General features: G+C 37.6%; 1 protein-coding gene across 1 annotated transcript in view; it reads left to right on the plus strand.

Annotated features, from left to right (window-relative positions):
* Positions 1 to 14181, plus strand: part of LOC103774437 (histone acetyltransferase KAT2B) — a gene marked incomplete at its 5' end in the record, with an annotated part of 28650 nt that extends 14469 nt beyond the window's left edge. Inside the window, 8 exons of the mRNA XM_008941842.1 lie at positions 2036 to 2162; positions 4229 to 4339; positions 5935 to 6078; positions 8908 to 9022; positions 9768 to 9804; positions 10198 to 10261; positions 10359 to 10443; positions 13601 to 14181. Coding sequence (XP_008940090.1) covers positions 2036 to 2162; positions 4229 to 4339; positions 5935 to 6078; positions 8908 to 9022; positions 9768 to 9804; positions 10198 to 10261; positions 10359 to 10443; positions 13601 to 13794 — 877 coding nt within the window. The remainder of the gene's footprint in view (positions 1 to 2035; positions 2163 to 4228; positions 4340 to 5934; positions 6079 to 8907; positions 9023 to 9767; positions 9805 to 10197; positions 10262 to 10358; positions 10444 to 13600) is intronic.
* Positions 14182 to 18053: the final 3872 nt, after the last annotated feature.

An 18053-nucleotide genomic window follows, 5' to 3' on the forward strand; every position in this document is an offset into this window, starting at 1 on the left:
TAGAGTGAGAGAATCACCTCCCTCATCCTGCTGGCCATGGTTCTTTTGATGCAGCCCAGGATACAGTTGGGTTTCTGGGCTGCACTCACACATTGTTGGCTCTTATTGAGCTTTTCATCAACCAGCACCCCCAAGTCTTTCTCCTCAGGACTGCTGTCAATCCATAGTCCACCCAGCCTGTCTCTGTGCTTGGGATCACCCTGACCCAGGTGCAGGACCTTGCACTTGGCCTTGATGAACTTCATAAGGTTGGCTTGGGCCCACCTCTCAAGCCTGACAAGGTTCCTCTGGATGGCATCCCTTCTCCCCAGCACGTTGACTGCACCACACAGACTAGTGTCTTTCACAAACTGGCTGAGGGAGCACTCAACATCACTGTCCATGTCACTGACAAAGACGTTAAACAGCACTGGGCCCTGCCCAGTGACGGGTGGTGTTCATCCCAGCTGGGTTGACAACCTGGATGCTGAGCTGTTGACCACAACTCTTTGGGTGCGTCCATCCAGCCAGTTCCTTACCCACCGAGCGCTGCATCCATCAAATCCATGTCTCTCCATTTTAGAGACCAGGACGTTGTGCAGGACAATGTTGAATGCTTTGCACAATTATAGGTAGATGACATTGGATGCTCTTCCTTTATCCACTGATGCTGTAACTTCATTGTAAAAGGCCACCAAATTTATCAGGTATAGTTTGCCCTTAGTGAAGCCATGTTGGTTGCCACCAGCCACTTCCTCATGTTCCATGTGCCTTAGGAGACCCTTCAGGCTGAGAGGAATTGCTAGTGGTTTAAGTGCTTTTCAGTGTAGATGTCTGTTTGGAGAGTGGTCTGAGCTTGAGAAAGTTGTATGGATAATTGCTACAGCAAGAAAATGCTCTCCTTTTTGCACCTGAAGCAAACAGTTGACCCAAAGAAAGCAAAGCACATCTGGATACCTTGGAGTACCCAGCATCTGCTGTGAGTCTCCAGGGACACACACTGGAGACCTACGCTAAGTACTGGGTACACACAAGCCTATGTCAAGTGTGAGATACTGGTGTTCCCCTCCCAAGTTTCTTTCAGCTATTAATTACTGCCTTTAATGTTCTTATTTCCAAAATAGTCATTTGTAGTGAATCTTATTCCTTAAACTGATGAAATGTGAATAAACAAAAGTAAAAGCTTATGCAACTACATTGCCACTGCCAGTCCACAAATTAAGAGCACCAAAATAAGTAGAAGAAAAAGAAGAATACATAAAATGTACAAACCCTTCTTCAGCCATGGCACATAAAATATGACTAGTCCTAAGAGTAGCTTTTTGTGGCAAGGGCTCGCTTTTGGCATAGACCGTTCCCCAGAAAAGATACCTTCTGTAAATTTGCTGTATTGTTTATACAATTTATATGGTACCTTATACTGAATAAACTAGAGGACAGGTGCAGTGTAAATCTTTGCAGACCTTGAGGATTACACTAAAATTCTTAATTGTTGACACAGGGGTTCAGATTGCACCTTGTCATGTCTCTCCTGGCAGTCAGTGCAAGTGCAACAGAAATGGATGTTTATTCTTTTCTTTATTCCATATGGAGTGGGTGATTAGAAATAAGAAATATACTTTTTTGCTTCATCAGCTGTACTTGAAACTGATAGCTGAGTGCATGCAAGGAAACAGGAGTCCCTTAGAAAGGACTTGCTGTCCTGTAACTCCATTAATTTCTAATTTAGTTAGGGTAAAATTGTCCTGAGAACTGTGCAATGACATAATTGTCAGCAGTAGTTTCAATGAAAGTAATGCAGCTCTTATTTCTTGGATATTATCTTAGTATCTAGGAGTACTTGGCAAGGCCAGGACCTTGCTGTGTGAATAATGAATTTTATGGTAAATTCAAAGCAGTGTTAAAATAGCAACTCTTCTGTAGGTAGAAGCAGCAAACTTAACAGAGGCATATACAGTTGCATTAGCATCATGGAAAGAAGTGAATCAAGTTTCTGAAAAAAAGGAAGGTAGTGGCACTTTATGTACATGAATTAAAGTGACTTCTGTCTACTCAGGAAACACAAGACCCTGGCATTAATAAAAGATGGTCGTGTTATTGGTGGTATCTGCTTCCGGATGTTCCCCTCCCAAGGATTCACAGAGATTGTTTTCTGTGCCGTGACTTCTAATGAGCAAGTCAAGGTAAGAATAATTCTCTGCTAGAATTTATTAAACACATTTGAGTCCCACTCACTACTTCACATGCTCCTGAGTTTGTTAGTTACATTGTGTATATTGCTGAGTTGCCAAACAGAAACAGAGTTTGAAAGGTACAGTGATTCCATATTTAACACATAAAAATTAAACAAATGTGTGGATTTAGAATCACCAGCATAAGAGTAGGATTCCTTGTAATTAATTAGATAAATAAAATCTTTCTCAACGCAGCAGTAGTGGCCAGTAGTCTCCCGTCCTTGGACTGTTCACTCCTCTGTCTCCAGCAGTTGCCTCTCTGTGGAGTTTAACACCTCACAGGTGACTGAAATAAGTGTCGCTTGCGTGTGACAGTAATTTGTGTGCAATCACTTTGTGACATTACATGACTTCAGTCAAAATGAGTTATATCCAAAATATTAAGTATAGTTTTGCCTCTCAAAATAAGCACATAGTTTATTCTATACACTCTTTTTTGAGCCAGTTTCACAAGATGCTGTCTGAGCGTTGAGCAGTAGCAGCTGTGTTGAAAGAATATAGAGCACTATGAAGCTATGAAAGTTTCCTCTTACTTTCCTGGGGACTAGAGATAGATCGATGACCATTTGATTCAGGATTTTGCCTTTAGATGGTGCTGTAGCTTTATGTTTTTCAGTTGAAACTTTTAGAGCCAAGATGTGCATTAATTTAGTTTGCAGCAGCTGAACATGCAGAAATTGTGTGCCCTACTTTGATGGGAAGAGCACTGAGTGCAGAAAGGTAACACAGTAGGACTGAAAGCCTGTGGCAATTTTTAGTATTTGGGTTATATTTGATTTTATTCAGCTCTGGTGTTACAGAGCCGTGGCCTGTCATAAAAGTATCCAAGTGTTTTAGCAACTGTAAACAACAGAACATGCTTTTATTATGTCTGTTCTAAGCTTGGATAATTGATAGATGTTGTTTTCATTCTACTAAACCAATGAACTGCATTACACAAGTTAAGCTGCCAAAGGTATGTTGCAATTCTCTAGGAACAGCCTTTGAGAATATAATAGAGCAAATAAATCTAACCCCTCAGAGAGCTTGCCTAGGTTGTCTTTGCATATATAATTCACAATTTCTGCTGTTACCCTCTGGGCACCTCGTTGTATATGAAGATCTGTTGACTGTTTCTGAAAATTTGCTTTCCTACATTCCTATTTGAGTAAGGTGAACCCTACCAGCAGGTAACTGAGAAAAACTATGTGTTCATAGTGGGTGAACAGCCTACTCTTGGGGAAAAAAAAATCCTACTTTAATTCAGTTTGAGACTGGAAATATGAGTTTACTTGGAAATCTAAATAAATGTAATCTCTTGTTTACTTTGGGATTGAATGAAAATGGAAATTATTGCTGTGTGCAGTCAGAAGGCAGACTATTTATTTTATTGTGGACCAAATAATTTTCAGATGCTTATTATGGTAATAACTGTTGCACTATTCCCTTTTATGTCCTATGGTAAGTTGAGGCAGAGGCTGTTTCTGCTACAGGCACACAGAATATAGTAGAATGGAGATCTACTCTGTTCTCAGGTCAGGTTCCTCTAGAAGGAGTAATTTTGGTAGTCTTATTGCTTTGCACTTTTTAAGTGGTAAGGACTGTTATTATTACTACAATATACATAGTTTTGTTATTGGTGAAACGTGTCTATTGATAGTTGATATCTAACTTGAAAGGAAAAAAATACATGTGCACCTGGAATTACAAATTCCAGGACAACGTACCTCTTTAGAGCTATGCTTTACCTCCAGAGACAGCCTGTTTTGGTCTCTTTCAGGTTAAAAGCAAATCAGACACTGGAAGCTGTGATATTTTGTGTTCCCTGTTGGGTTACAGAGATACCTTAACAAGGCTGAAAACAGTTTGATCTTGAGTATGCCTCACCAAGTTAGTTATGAGAAAATCTTTAAAACAGGAACTAGAGGAAGGATTGCCTTTTGAAAAACAGTCTGTAATGACCCTTGGTCCACAGTTTCTAATATGTGCAGTCCCCAAAGGCTTTAAATGGCTTTTTCCTCATATGATTAACACAGGGTTATGGGACTCACCTAATGAACCATCTGAAGGAGTATCACATCAAACACAACATTCTCAACTTTCTCACGTATGCAGATGAATATGCTATCGGCTACTTCAAAAAGCAGGTAAGTCAATGTAAGAAACTACTTCGTGTAAGAAGTTAACATGTAGCAGTGATGAACTAAACACCTAGACATGACCAAGTAGTTGGATAAAATGCATAGTGCAACATTATGTGTGTATTTTTTATCTACAAAATATGTTCTGTGTTCACGGTGTGTAGTGATACTGGCTTACAATGCATTTTACTTTATTGGAATCATCTCAGTGTAGGTGTGTGGTATGGCCTATAATTAGTCAAGTCTAAAAACCAGGTGCATATAAGCTGGCTGCTGCTTCATTCATTCAGTACCTTCACTGATTCTGTAAGTATAAAGAAGGACCAGACACACCTGTGGTGGACTAGAACTGACCTCACCTGTGGTCACAGCTTCTCCTGATTTGAAGCATGAAGTTTAAGTTCAGGAAAGACTGTCATGTCTAATCTGTCAAATAGATTTGATAGATTAAGCAGTTGTCAACTATCTGGTCAGATGATAGAGAGAATATAGAGTCAGACTATTCTCAGGGAAGTACAGCAATAGGACTAGAAACAAGGGCGTAACTTTCATAAATTTCATGGGAAATTGCAGCTAGATAGAACTTTTTTTTTTTTTTTTCCTTTCTTCCAGTCTTAAGGGTGGTGGAATACTGGAAAATGTTGCCCAGAGAGGTTGTGGAACCTCTGTCCATGGCAGTCTTCAAGACTGGACATGACCTTGAGCAACCAGATCTGATGAGAAACTGCTCCAGAGCAGGGATGGGAGTAAACTCCTTAAGTCCCTTCCGACCTCAGGATCTATGATTCTCTAGATAAAGCTGATATAATTTGCTCTTCAAACATCCAAAATGAATAAAAGCTGGGCTTGTGATAGTGCTGTGAGATCTGTACAGACAGACACTTTTCACATCTGAAATGTCCCTTCCCCAGTCTGAAGGTACTCAGTCTCCATGTAGGCCTGAAGCCTTTGATGATGAGTTGTGAGACAGAAGTCCTGGTTGGGTTCTTGATTTTTACTGAGGGTTCATAAATAGCACTGTAACAGAAGAATAAAATGCAGCCAAATGAGAGTTCTACACTGCTTTTTATTGCCACAGTTAATTCTTTTGTGGGTTTGTTTTTCAATTAACTTTTGAACTGTATGAAGACTGTAGTATGGCTCTGGAACTTTTAAGGGGATTTTTTTATCTTTTCACTTTAAATATAAAAGTAAAAAAAAAAAATCATTGTCTTCTCTGTCTATAAAATTACTGTCATTGACTTGAACAGCAACTCTCCTTGATTAATGCCTACAGAACTGGCATCCTTTAATATTATAGTAGCAATTTTTTTGAAAAATCCAGGAAATTTATCCACAATAAAAATCTTTTCTTCCATCTTTTTATTTCCCCTTTCTCCCTTCTTTTCCTCTACATATATGTAATTAACTATTCTTGTATGAACTGGCTTCCAGAAGAAGGTGTTTGCAATGCTATGAACCCTAGTCTATAACTCTTTCCATTGTATTGTCTGTATTTTAAATTTATGATGGATTTGGTTCTGAATCATCGTAACATTTCAGTTAAAACAAATGTAAAAGGAAAATGGCATCATGACAACTTGAGTTTTTTCCTTCTTCAGGGTTTCTCCAAAGATATTAAAGTACCAAAAGCAAAATATGTTGGCTACATCAAGGATTATGAGGGTGCCACGTTAATGGGATGTGAATTAAATCCAAGGATCCCCTACACGGAATTTTCTGTCATCATTAAAAAGCAAAAAGAGGTAAAGGCTGAAATGAAACACTGAACATTATAATCTATTCAGATGTTTAGAAAAATTCATTCAGTAACAGGTTAGCTCTCTTCTTTGCTTTGGTGCTTAAAACATTGGAATATATACTTTTGTTAGTTAGAATAATTCTTTCAGGCAAGTCCCAGTGCCATAGTTTTGCAGTTGAAATATTAAATTTTACTTTACTAAATTCACCATAACAGAAGTGTTGAAAAGTACTGATATTTTGAGCAGTATTTCATAGCTAAATTTTGTCGTAGCTAAACAACATATTGTGAGATTGATTAGTTCTGCAGCTTTGTAAACTTTTTTTCTTCTCTCACCCTCCCATGACAGTAGCGTTCATTAGGTGACTTTTGAAAGGAGTGTTTGTACTACATGTCCTGTATTTTACTCTTGGGAATGAGGATTACTTTTTCTGCCACAGTTTTAATATATAAATCAAGGGTGTACTACCTTAAGTTTCAGGCTGTGTTTCTTTGGAGTTTATGTGGAATGTTTTAAATGTAGTCCATAATAATATTCCATTTAATAAGGCAGTTTATTAATAAAATAATTAAGATGTTTCCAGTTGTGTTTAAGTACCTTCCTGGGTTTTTAAAGAAATACAGAGTACAAGGATAATTTGTTCTTTCGAGGCTGGTTAAATGTCATGACTTCTGTTAAAATACTTCTCCATCATTTTCCTCCCAGTAGAACTATTTGGCCTGTGCTTACAAAAAGAAAGACAGTATCTGAGTGCTATACATTTTGTTTACAAGATTTCTTAACTTCATTTTTTGGGAAAGTTCTCATATGCCCATACAACCTAGATCGTAGTTTTTTTCACTTCCATGCTTAGTTGGGTTACTCTTCAGATCCCAGTCTACTGCTGGATGTGTCACCTTCCCCTCAAGGATGGGATGTTGTCAGGGTGAGCAGATAATGAATGTGAGTCTTGTGGCCTGTTACATCTCAGGCATGCTTAACTGCAGTAATGCAGTTCTAGGTCCAAACTATGAACGTATCACTTCCATTAACTTATTTTTTTAAGATTTTGGTTTTGGGAATGCTTTATTAACATAACGTTATTTTGTATTCTTCACTCTCTCATTTGGTGGGATGTCCAGATTGTTTCAAAACACTTGAAGACATTCCACTGGGAGATAAATTGCGTCAGTCCTCCAGACACGTCTACCATTATTAGAAAGCAAGCTGTTGTTATACACTGATCTATGCTGTTGTAACTTCTCTGAGAATAAATATATATATACCTCTGGATGTGCGTTTTAGGATTGCCCATTTGACACTCAAGACACAAGACAGGCTTTTTGTTTTTCTTGTTCCAAGGGAATTCAGAAATAGCTCTCAGTCTGCAGCAGCTTTATGAAGAATGTTTGCTTGTCTGCTCAAATCAAAAGCAGTGAAGATGATACCTGAACATAACTGGAATTTTGAATATTGCCAGTATGGATTATGTACTGACCTGGTTTGCTGCTGGTATTGGCCAATACTGGGCATCAGGCTTTTCTAGTCCTGTCCTTTTAGAAATGAAGCTTTTCCTGGGATCTAAGCTTTTGTTGAAATAATTAAGAGTATGCCTATGGCTGCTAACAGCATGTCACCTGACACTGGGTACAAGTCACAGACCATTTGTGAGTCTGCACTGCCTGATTTGTAGCTCATTTACAGTCATTCTGTAAAAATCCCTATATGCAGAGCTCTGTGGCTGACTTGTGAGTAATCAGCATTACTGATTGAACAGCCTGTTTTAATCAGAAAGAGCCACAAGTTCCTAGATTATAAGAAGGGTTTAAGGTGGATTTAACAATTAGTTTGAAAGTATTTTGATGTTACACTGGATTCTGGCCATAATGGTGTTTTATCCTGTATTTCTTTTAACATTGGTAACCTCTATCTAAAGTCTGCTTTTTTTCCTTTTCCTATTCTTTGAGAGAAAATACTATGTGTGTCAGGGAGAGTGAATGTCTTTAAAAATAAAAATAGGTCCATCTTTGTTATTTCCAAAGAAAATAGTCTCTCAAACGGTCGTGGTCTGAATGGCTGCACATTTGTTTACTGCTGGTTATGAAGTAAGCCATTTTGGAAGTGACAGATTCAGGACACACAAAGCTCTTAGGTAAGCGTCTAAGTGCGTGTCAAGAGCACCAAAGCAAATGACTTAGAATTGAGGTAATGAGATTGCAAAGCAGAACAGAGCGTACCCAGGACTGGAAAATCCTTTCCTGGCTTTTACAAGCAGAGTAGAATTTAGCTTCCAAAGAGTGGTATCATTCTGACCTCCTTGAGAGAAAATCTTCAGTAAGAATAACTCTGACTGATACCTAAGCAGCTCATACTGTTATGTAGAGATTTGAAAGTGAACAGGTATTTCTAAAATTTTGGATAGGAACATATATGTGCATTGAAATATGTGCATTCAGCTTGTGCCTTGAAATTTCTAACTGGCTGTGCTGAAGCAGTTCAGAAGCACCAGCTGTTAAGAGTTCAAGCCAGTTCCCAAACCTGCTTCCAGGAAACTTCCTGACCTTTGCTGCCACCTTCCCAGGAGCTGTGGAGCTTGTGATCAATACAGCAAATACTGACTCCATTTTGTGCTGATTTGTACCTAAATAGGCAGTTGAGAGACTTGATAGCTTCATTTGCAGAATTAGTGTTTGACCAGGTTAGCTTATCCCTGTTACCAGCTTTAGGGGATCTGGAAGGACCACAAGATTAGGAAGTAAGAGTGTTTCTTTTCCTTGCATTAATCTGCTACATTTACAGTTCAGCAAATAAATTTCTCTTTTCTTTTTTTTTCCCCCTGCTGCTTCATTACAGATCATTAAAAAGCTCATAGAGAGGAAACAAGCTCAGATACGAAAAGTTTATCCTGGCCTTTCTTGCTTCAAAGATGGAGTACGGCAGATTCCTATAGAAAGCATTCCTGGAATTAGTATGTATCAACATTTTTAATGTAGAACAGAAACAAAACAGCCCAAGAAAGGACCAAGACTAGAAATGCTCATGTAGTCACATATTTCTTTGTTATTAAAACATAATTGTGTTGGTCTGCTGATGTTGGTTTCTATGAAGATTTCTGTGTTTCCATTACAATTGCTGTCTTTGAGACTTCCCTAAGGCATTCCAGACTGATTCTCTTTTATGTACCTGTGTAATTTTATTTATATGTGATCCCCCTTTGATTTGTATCACAGTGTAGTTGGCAATTTCCTCTAGCACCACTGTTATTCTGTACAAGGATGAGTTCTGAGCCAAACATGGACTTACAGGACAAAAAAGAAATAGAATATTCAAGTATCATCTTTTGGGGACTTTTTTCAACTGTGCTTTTTTGCAGTTTATTCTCTGTCCCTCGGGGTTCAAACTGGATAACTTTGACATCATTATTGTTTACAGAGGCTGTGGTAAAATTTGTACTGAATTATTGAAAAAATGTGTGTTTCACTTAGGAATATTTTAGAGTCTATTCATCAGTCTGGAGGAAGAGGCATGTAGGAGACTAAATGGGGTTGTAAGCTAGATGGTTATGTTATTTATTAGGAGTAGCTTTTATTTAAAAAACCCTCATTTTACTGCAGCAGTGCTAAAATGGCTTATCTTTTTAGAGTTGAAATAACTCAGTTAATGTTTTGACCTACTGTAGTTCCCATGTAATCTCTCCTGTTGTTGGTGTACAGGAGAGACTGGCTGGAAACCAAGTGGAAAAGAAAGAGGGTAAGTGCTGCTCAAAGTAAAATGATGAAGTAGTCTGAAGGTCCTTTGAGAAAAGTCTTTAAACAATGTACTTTGGTATTTCCTTCTATCCATTGGAAAATAGATAAATCATGTGCAAGGGATGAGTTCTTAAGTGGGTTTGGTTTGGTTTGGTTTTTTTTGGGGAGAGGGTGTTTTTTTTGTGTGTGTGTGGTGTATGGTAGGTTTTTTTGTTTGTTTGTGTGTTTGTGGTTTTTTGTTGTTGTTGTTGTTTTGTTTTGTGTGTAAATCTGTTTAATTATTTCTTCCATAAAATGCTTGAAACTTTGGAGTTGTTTTTAGGTAAAATGCATGCCATAGTAATGAGGACAAGGGATTTGAGATAATGTTTTTGTATTCGTATTTTCTTTCAAGTAAGGAGCCCAAGGATCCAGATCAACTTTACAGCACATTAAAAACCATCCTGCAGCAGGTGAAGGTGAGTGCTAGTTATAGTTTATCTTCTGTAAAGATTTTTAAATAATTTCCAATATAGAGTTTCCATATTAGATACCTTACTTTTTTCTTTACCAAAGAGCCATCAAAGCGCTTGGCCCTTCATGGAACCTGTGAAGAGAACAGAAGCTCCTGGATATTATGAAGTTATAAGGTTTCCCATGGGTAATGCCATTAACATTTTTTAAGTATAGCATTTAAAAATCTTTATAGCTGGAAACATAGCAGATAAATTGTAATCTGATTGTTTTATGTTAAAAGATACATATTACTTGCAGCTGAATAGCTTGCAGCTCTGAAGTGCCAGAAGTGTGATGAAATTTATGACTGCTCTGTGACCTTTGTGAGGCATCCACAGTGTATACATGTGAAATTTTAGTATGCCCTAGAGAGCCCTAGCAAGCTCTTAAATGGTGCAGTCAGCCAGAAACTTTCAGGACTGAGCAGGTTTATGTGAGTTATACAAATATGTTCTCATGTGTGGTAACTGGTTGTTGCAGGTCGTACTGGCATGCTAAAAAAATCTCAAGGCAAACTTGTAGGAATACCTGAGCTTTTGAATTGTTTTGAAGAACAGATTTAAGCTTTCTAAATCACATAGAGAAAACCTTTTCAAAATTACCAGGGTTTTTCAAAGTAAGGGTTAACAGTTTGCTCCAATTTAAGTTTAGGAAAATGCTTCATGCACCTGATTGTAAGATAATTTTTATCTTTGCATTCTAGATCTGCTGGCATTCTCTGAGGTGTGGGGGTTTTTGTTGTTGTTGTTGATCTATTTTCATTTTGAAATCATGCCATTATTGTTTATGCAGGATTACTTACAAAGGGAAGTACACAACTGCTAATCAAGTTTTTCTTTGCTTTTGATTGCTGGGTCATATAATTTCAGTGATGTTTCAATGCTGTTCTAAACAGATGCTTGTTTTTATTGTATTGCAGAAGATTTCAAACTAACTCCTGCTACTGCTTCATTGTTTATGTAGTACTCACCTCCAGTCTTTCTGATAACAGTTTCTGTACCTTTTAATGTTATTAGAGAATGAAATACAAGTTCATTGCAGGCTACTATCAATCAGTTTCTTAAAGAACAAAGTTTTGCTTTGCATATGATCCTAACCTGTGTATACCAATTTGGCTTAATGATTCTTTTTAATATTTAACTTATTTCCAAATAGCAAATATATGAGTCCTTTGTAAAACAGCAGCTGGCTTCCTCTATCCCCAACACAAATGTATTTTCTAGCAATGAAGAAAAAGAATGTTGACAACATCCCGTGACAGAATTTTCTGTCTCCTTTTCTGAGCAGAGGTTACATCTACATGGATGTTTAATCTGAACAGTGGTTACAGAGGACTTACTGGTTGGCAGATCTAAAGTAGGAATGTTGTCTGTCCTTTCCTTGTTCAGATCTATTACACTAAGGGTGAGGACAGCAGCTCTCATTTCAGGATTAAGCTGAGGTCTTTGGTTTTGTTTTCCTTTGTTTTTTTCAGCTAAGGAACCCAACACAACTAAACCATGTTTTGATCCATGATCAGCTTCTACTTTCTGCTCTCACTGCCAGCATGCTGATACTGTACAAAAATGGCTCAGACATAATTTCAGTTAAAAAGAAACAGCATTGTCTTTTCTTATTCTATCACATACAGAATATTACAAGATATAATATTTGTCTATAAATTTGTGTATAGACCAAACTGTACAATATTTGAGAGGCATGGCTGTAGGGTTTTTTGACTACCTCCTAAGGTCAATTCTCATGTATGAAAACTTCTTTTCCCCTGTTTTAAGTGCTCTTTCAGCTGTTCATTTTCAAGAAATACTGTCTGGGGCTTTTTTCCCCTTTTCAGCTGCAATACAAAAACTATGGCTGAGTGACAGATGGAGCCAAACTTCCACTGTAGTTAGAACAGTTTAACTGCCCAGGTGAGCAATGTTTGCTTTAGTGTGAGCTGAACAGCCTTCTCAGTTTGATATTATAATTATATGGATATCTAGTTTAGATGTAGGGACCTAAATTTCAGACTTAATAGGAGCTGAATGAGCCTTTGCTTTTACAAAACATTGCACAATGCTAGTTCCAAATCATTGGAAGAGGTATTTGAGAGCATCCATCAAACTTTTCTTAAATAAACCCCTCTTGTCAATTTGACAGACTTTTCTCTACTTTACCAAAGTTGAATCTCCCTTAAAAAAAAAAAAAAAACCAAAAAAAACAAACACAAACAAAAACAAACAAACAAACAAAAACAAACCAAAAATACCCACAACCATAGTTTTAAATCTGAAGTTTTAAGGTTTAATTCCTTTTCATTGGAGGCCTTTGGTCTCCGCTTTCCTTGCCGTACTTGTTGGCAGTAAGTGTTCTCCATTTCAGCTGTTTCTCTTAGCTTCACAAAGGTGCTGCTGAAGCCTGGCTCTAGCATTGCTAAAAAAAAACCCAGCTGTTAGAGCACCTGAGGTGAGAAAAGCCAAGGCATCTAGCACACTTCTCTACTACTCCTGTACTCACTCCTAGAATACTTGTAACATAGATAAGATTTTAAAATGCCTGATAAGAATTACAGGGGAAGCAACTGTGTAGAGAACACTTGGGGTGATTTACATATTTTACAGATGACTGATTTTGGAATAAAGGAAAATATTTTTTAAAGAATGTTCTGTAAGTAAAGGTTTTGTATGATGTGTTGAAAGCAGGAGAGAAGTGTTCTCATGTGACTTTTGGAAACGGATACACAACTATAATCTTTGAAGACGTAATTAAAAAAATACATGTAGAGTGTGGAACAAATTTAATGTTTTTTTCAAGCTGCAAGTACTGCTTGTAGTGTAAACAGATGTCCTTTCTCAGCTGCGTTCACACAGAAGTGAGGATTTTATGTTAACGTACATGTTTTGTGATGTTTGAATTCTTTGCTTACATATTCCCAAGGCCTCCTCCAGCAGAGCTGACCACTGCTCTGTTAACTCTCCAGTTGCTTAGAGAGCAGTTAGAGGAAACTTGGGGACACCTAATGCCCACTGAAAATTCAGAAGTATGAAAACGCAAAATAATGATGCTTTAATGTTTTAAAAAAATAAAAAATAATCTCTACACAAAGTCATTCTTACAGTGAAACAGTGTATAGTGCCAGGGGCTCAATTGCTGTTGATGCCAAAAAAAATGACTGCACCTTAAGGCAAAAGCGAGTAGGAATCCCGAATCCTAAATTTGCCGGGGCATGTGAAATGGTCATTTAAATGGCAGATGTTAAATGGCAAATCAGGTATTGCAGGAAGCATCTGAATCAAACGCTGTTAATCTATTTTTCCTCTGTACAGATCTCAAAACAATGAGTGAGCGACTCAAGAATAGGTACTACGTGTCTAAGAAATTGTTCATGGCAGACTTGCAGCGAGTCTTTACAAATTGCAGAGAGTACAACCCCCCTGAGAGCGAATACTACAAGTGTGCCAATATACTGGAGAAATTCTTCTACACAAAAATTAAAGAAGCTGGATTAATTGACAAGTGACACTTGGCTCTTTTTTACAACCAAATAGCGTGCCTACCTTATGGGCAGGGGAAGCCGTTATATGTCTGAGTTGTGGAACTTCACCGTTTCAAGAAACTTCTGTTTAATACTTAGCACTTTTAAAAACCCTTTTAGTTTTGCAAACATGTATTATACTGAAGTTACAAAAATTATTTTATTAAAATGCTTTATAATGTATTTAATGACAGAAAATTTCCTTTGTGTGCCCATTACCGTATGGTCAGAATAAGTTTATCAGCGACAGCCTCAGATACCCCACAAAACATGTGGGAAATTGCACATGTTTGGGAATATGAAGAAAATTCCTGGACAACAGATGTTATAGCTTACTTAATGCAGTACCTATTTGATAAAGTTTCAGTATTTTTTTTCCAGTAAAAAAGAAAATTAGCAAGGGAAAACAACAGCTGGGGAGGGGGGTTCTGAAACACTTCTTTCTTTGTAGAATCTTTTTATAAGATATTATTTTTAAAAAGAAACAGCTGGTTGAGAAGCTGTGAGAAGAGGAGCCAGTTCTGAAAATGGACTGCCTGTAATCTTTGATAGATGCAAGTTTTTCTATTCATTTGGGGTTTTGATAAATACTTTACCTGCAAATTGTCATCTCATAACCACTATTAAAAAAAAAAAATATTGTTAGGATGTGTAATGTCAGTGACTTGGCTTATGCAGGACATAAGTACCCAAAACCACTTTAGAGAATCCAATTCATGCATACTAGACAATTTCAGTTGGCTCAGTGGAGTTGAGGTTTTGATGTGCTTCATGATCCACCCTATTTATTGTTCTTCACTGATAAATTCTTCACATTATTTGGCAGAGATAAAACTGTTGTACACAAGAGCAGTCAATGTATGACAGCCTCTTAGCTTATGTACTTGCCTCTGCGGTAAACTGGATTTTCTACCAGGCTTTCTTGTAACTGCTTATTAACTGTGATTATTTAGATCCAGGAACATATTAACATTTTATAAATCATGTTAATATACCTTCAAACAGAACCCTTATATATAAAATATATATTTTGCTGCTTACACTACATTTAAGAGGTACAACTAACTTCCTAGTGGAGATAAGTACAGGCCAAAAAGTTGTCACTTGACATTTTCTAATTAGGGTTTGTAACTCTAAATTTTGTTTGCTTTTGTGAAAAACACATTTAACTTTCCTTCTTGGTGTTTTCTATTTACAGATGTTACACTGGTAAAAGTCAATAGTTAGGAGACAGAGAAACCCCTGTCCTGTGCTGTGTCAAAGAATATATTCCTGCAAAATACCTGTGCAATGTTAAATCACAAGTTGATTCAGCAAGCAGATGTCAGGAACTACCTGGAAATAGTAATTGTAGTACACAAGGTAGTAAAAATGTTAACACTAGACTTGCTGTAGTGTTTGGTATGAGATTAGTCTGAACTACATTTGGATCTATAACAAAGGTACAGTGAGGTTTTTTTTAATAGCCAGTACTGGATGCTATAATCCTGTTTTGTAGATGGGGCCTACAGATGCACCTGTTGAGCTTGGTATCCTGTGAAATTTTGTTATTTTCAGAGTAGATTTTCTTATCGTCTTTCAATCAGATTGTCTCTTCTATATTGAAACATTTGTTTTCTAATTTAAGAATTAATATTTTCATAGATACTGTGCAATAAAGTTATGGTAGGATATGTGGTTTTGCAAATGCTTTAACAGCTGATGAACTTTACATTTGTAAAATTAATATATTGTACTGGTACAGAATAGTTTTAAATTATATATGTACAAAATCCTACTTATTTCAGTCTCTTTTTTTTCATTAATTGATTCTTGTACTGGAAATATATACACAGAAGCAATTTCACAACTGAGCACAGTGAGTCTACAAGAGTGCAGTTAGTGTATCTTCCAGGAACAATACAAAATATGCAGAAAAGCCTGAGTTCACTGGGCGCATGGTGGGCAAAGCCAAGCTGTGAGGTCAGTAAGGAAAGCTATCATTGTTCTCAAAACAGGGTCCTTCACCTGGTGTGCAAAGCCAGTCAACACCAAGTCCAGATACTTAACTTTGGTTCTGCAGAAACAGCACTAGGCAATTAATTGCAAGTCCAGCACACTGTTAGCTCAAACAGCAGCAGTTTATCTATGGTACAAATAACAAACTGGATATGACTGATGACATGAATTTACATCACATAAAACTTTGTACATGTGCTCAATCAGTTACACAATTCATTATACTATTACCTTATTTCTTATACCAAGGTAATCCTACATTTAAATTCTCCTCCTTGAGGTGTTTTTTTTTTTTTTCATATTAAAATCACAGTAGGTAGTGTAGGGGGCACCTCAGTGGTTTGCTTTGTCCAAATCAGTCCCTGGTTTCTGTAGAGAAGCTGTCACAAGGCATTATCTCCAAAGGCTGACAATTTTACTGTCTTTACACACTGCTTTTAATTACTGTGTCTTGCTTCTGATCATTTTAGCCTTCCATTCTTCTTGTCCTGGTTTCAGACCAGTTTGTTATATGCTTGTTCAGCCTAAAAATTTTTAGCTCTATTCTTCTAACATCACTGTGATGACTCCACAGAGTGACTGAGCTACAGCTCTTTGACTCCTGCCCTCATGTCTCAACTCTTTGCCTGAGCTGTTCCAAAGTTTTGATTTTTCAGCTCAAAGCATGTGCATGCTCTTTTTCTAATTTGATCTGCACTACAGTCCTTTATTCACAAGACACAGTGTAGATGGGAGGAAACAGCGGTCCCTTGTTGAGCCTGTAACAGGCGAGTAACAGCATGCTCATGGGAGGCAAGAACGTTTGTTTTGCACCTCATAAACAAATCCTGAACCTGTCCCATACCTGAAAGACAATTAGAGAGGATAAAGATTTATTTTTCTTTTCCTTATCCACTAAGATTTGATCTTGTGCTACAGTACAAAAAAGTGTAGTGCTCAGAGAGCAGCAAATAGTGGTCAAAAGAGGCCTAGCTGTTTTCCTGGACACTCTTCAGAATATCAGTTGACTCTGACTCCTTCCTGCAGTTGTGATGGAACTACAGCAATTCTTTAAGGTTACTCAAGCCATCAAAATAGCCCCGGACCCACCACAGCTGACCTTGGGCTGCTCTCCTATCATATTGTTCTTCTTCTCCCTAGCAAACAGCTCTTAGAAGAAAACAACTCTGAAAGAAGATAGTACCTGACGTTAAGCAGAATGATTTAAGTTCCTATGCTACTAGAGTTTCAGAATGAAGATGGCAAGGCCCAGAACTAGAACTCTAGGATACAAATGGAAGGTTGAGTTTCAGTTCCAACACTCAAATGCTGCATCATGAACAAATATTTTTTTTAAACATGCAGTAGCTATAGCTCCTACTATTACTGTTGAGTCATGCAAGAAGTTACCAGTCAAACAGTAATTAACACTATACATTTTTATTACAGAGAGAACTTACACCTATTGAAGTGAGACAGGTGAAACAGGCAACCTAGCAAAACAAGTGACAAGCCTGTATTTTTGTACATTCTCATTACTTCCAGTGTAGCTTTCCTCTCTGTATTCATGTATCCATCAGTACTTCTTAGATGTTCCTCAAGCAAATAAGAGCTAGGCTTGAGTGCTCTGCAACCTTGAAATCTTGCTGGAGAGTTTCTAAGTGTTCTTACAGCACACAGCCTATCAAATGGTACCAGTTCAGCTGTGGCAGATCTTCCTCTGGTAAAGGCACTTGGCAAAGCAGTCAGCCCCGTGTGTAAAAGCCAGTCCCACAACAGCAGTTTACATGACACTCCACCAAAGCAGAGTGCTCTTCACCAGCCTTCACAGATAACCAGACAGGAACAGCACAAATTTGACACTAACTTCATAGCAACATCAGCCAACACTAAATGGCTACTTTTGAGAGCTCCAGCTACATCACCCAATTACAGCTGGCAGTCTTGCTTCTAAACAATGTCTACACCACACAAGGTGGGGAGGGACACACCGTCTTGCTGACATTGCCACCTGTGAAGAACACATGGAAACTGCAGAAAGAACACCAGCCCCACTGTTTCCAAAGCCTCAGACATTTATTACATGTGAGCTTCAACAAAAAACTACAGCCATTACTTAAACAACATCTGTATAATCTTTATGAAAAAAAACAAAATATCAATTAAAAAAATTGTTCTTACGTGCCTGAAGTCCACCCGTGCCAGCCACTGTAAGACCAAGCAAACTATAATCCATAAAATTACATTCCCTATCTTTTCCATCAGAT

The sequence above is a fragment of the Merops nubicus genome, unplaced genomic scaffold (genome assembly GCF_000691845.1).
Source record: "Merops nubicus isolate BGI_N331 unplaced genomic scaffold, ASM69184v1 scaffold21266, whole genome shotgun sequence".
NCBI classification, from domain to species: domain Eukaryota; kingdom Metazoa; phylum Chordata; class Aves; order Coraciiformes; family Meropidae; genus Merops; species Merops nubicus.